This window comes from Corvus brachyrhynchos, unplaced genomic scaffold (assembly GCF_000691975.1).
Source record: "Corvus brachyrhynchos isolate BGI_N302 unplaced genomic scaffold, ASM69197v1 scaffold376, whole genome shotgun sequence".
In the NCBI taxonomy this organism is placed as follows: Eukaryota; Metazoa; Chordata; class Aves; order Passeriformes; family Corvidae; genus Corvus; species Corvus brachyrhynchos.
In genome coordinates this window covers 129312-129831 of record NW_008238966.1, presented here as the reverse complement: position 1 = coordinate 129831, position 520 = coordinate 129312, and the positions used below count along the sequence as shown (strand labels likewise).

The following is a 520-nucleotide window of genomic DNA, read 5'->3' as shown; positions in this document are numbered from 1 at the left end:
CGGAGAGCGCTGCAGAGGGGACGCTCGTAGTGCGTGTGAATGCCACGGATCCGGACGAAGGCAGCAATAAGGAGTTTTCTTACAGCATCTTGAGTTCGATTCCTATCGGTAACAAAGAACTCTTTACCATTGACACCAAGACGGGCGAGATCAGACTGACGGGTACTTTGGACTTCGAAAACGTTCGTTTACACGAACTGCAAATCGAAGCGACAGATAAAGGGACACCTCCACTATCCGGTCACTGCAGCGTGGAACTGGAGGTGCTGGACGTGAACGACAACGCGCCGGAGGTGTGGGTGACGTCGCTGTCGGTGCCGGTGCCGGAGGACGCGTCGGTGGGGACGGTGGTGGCCCTGCTGAGCGTGTCGGACCGGGACTCGGGGGCGAACGGTCGCGTGCGGTGCTGGGTGTGGCCGGCGTCGCCGTTCGGTCTGGAGGCGACGTTCGCGGGCTCGTACTCGCTGGTGCTGCGCGAGGCGCTGGACCGGGAGCGGGTGTCGGAGTACGAGGGGGGGGG

The 520-nt window shown here is 62.3% G+C and overlaps 1 protein-coding gene across 1 annotated transcript in view; it reads left to right on the top strand.

The window, feature by feature from the left end:
* Positions 1-520, top strand: part of LOC103618719 (protocadherin alpha-11-like) — a 9971-nt gene that overhangs the window by 745 nt on the left and 8706 nt on the right. Inside the window, exon 3 of the mRNA XM_017738665.1 lies at positions 6-497. Within this exon, the coding sequence (XP_017594154.1) occupies positions 6-497 (492 nt within the window). The remainder of the gene's footprint in view (positions 1-5; positions 498-520) is intronic.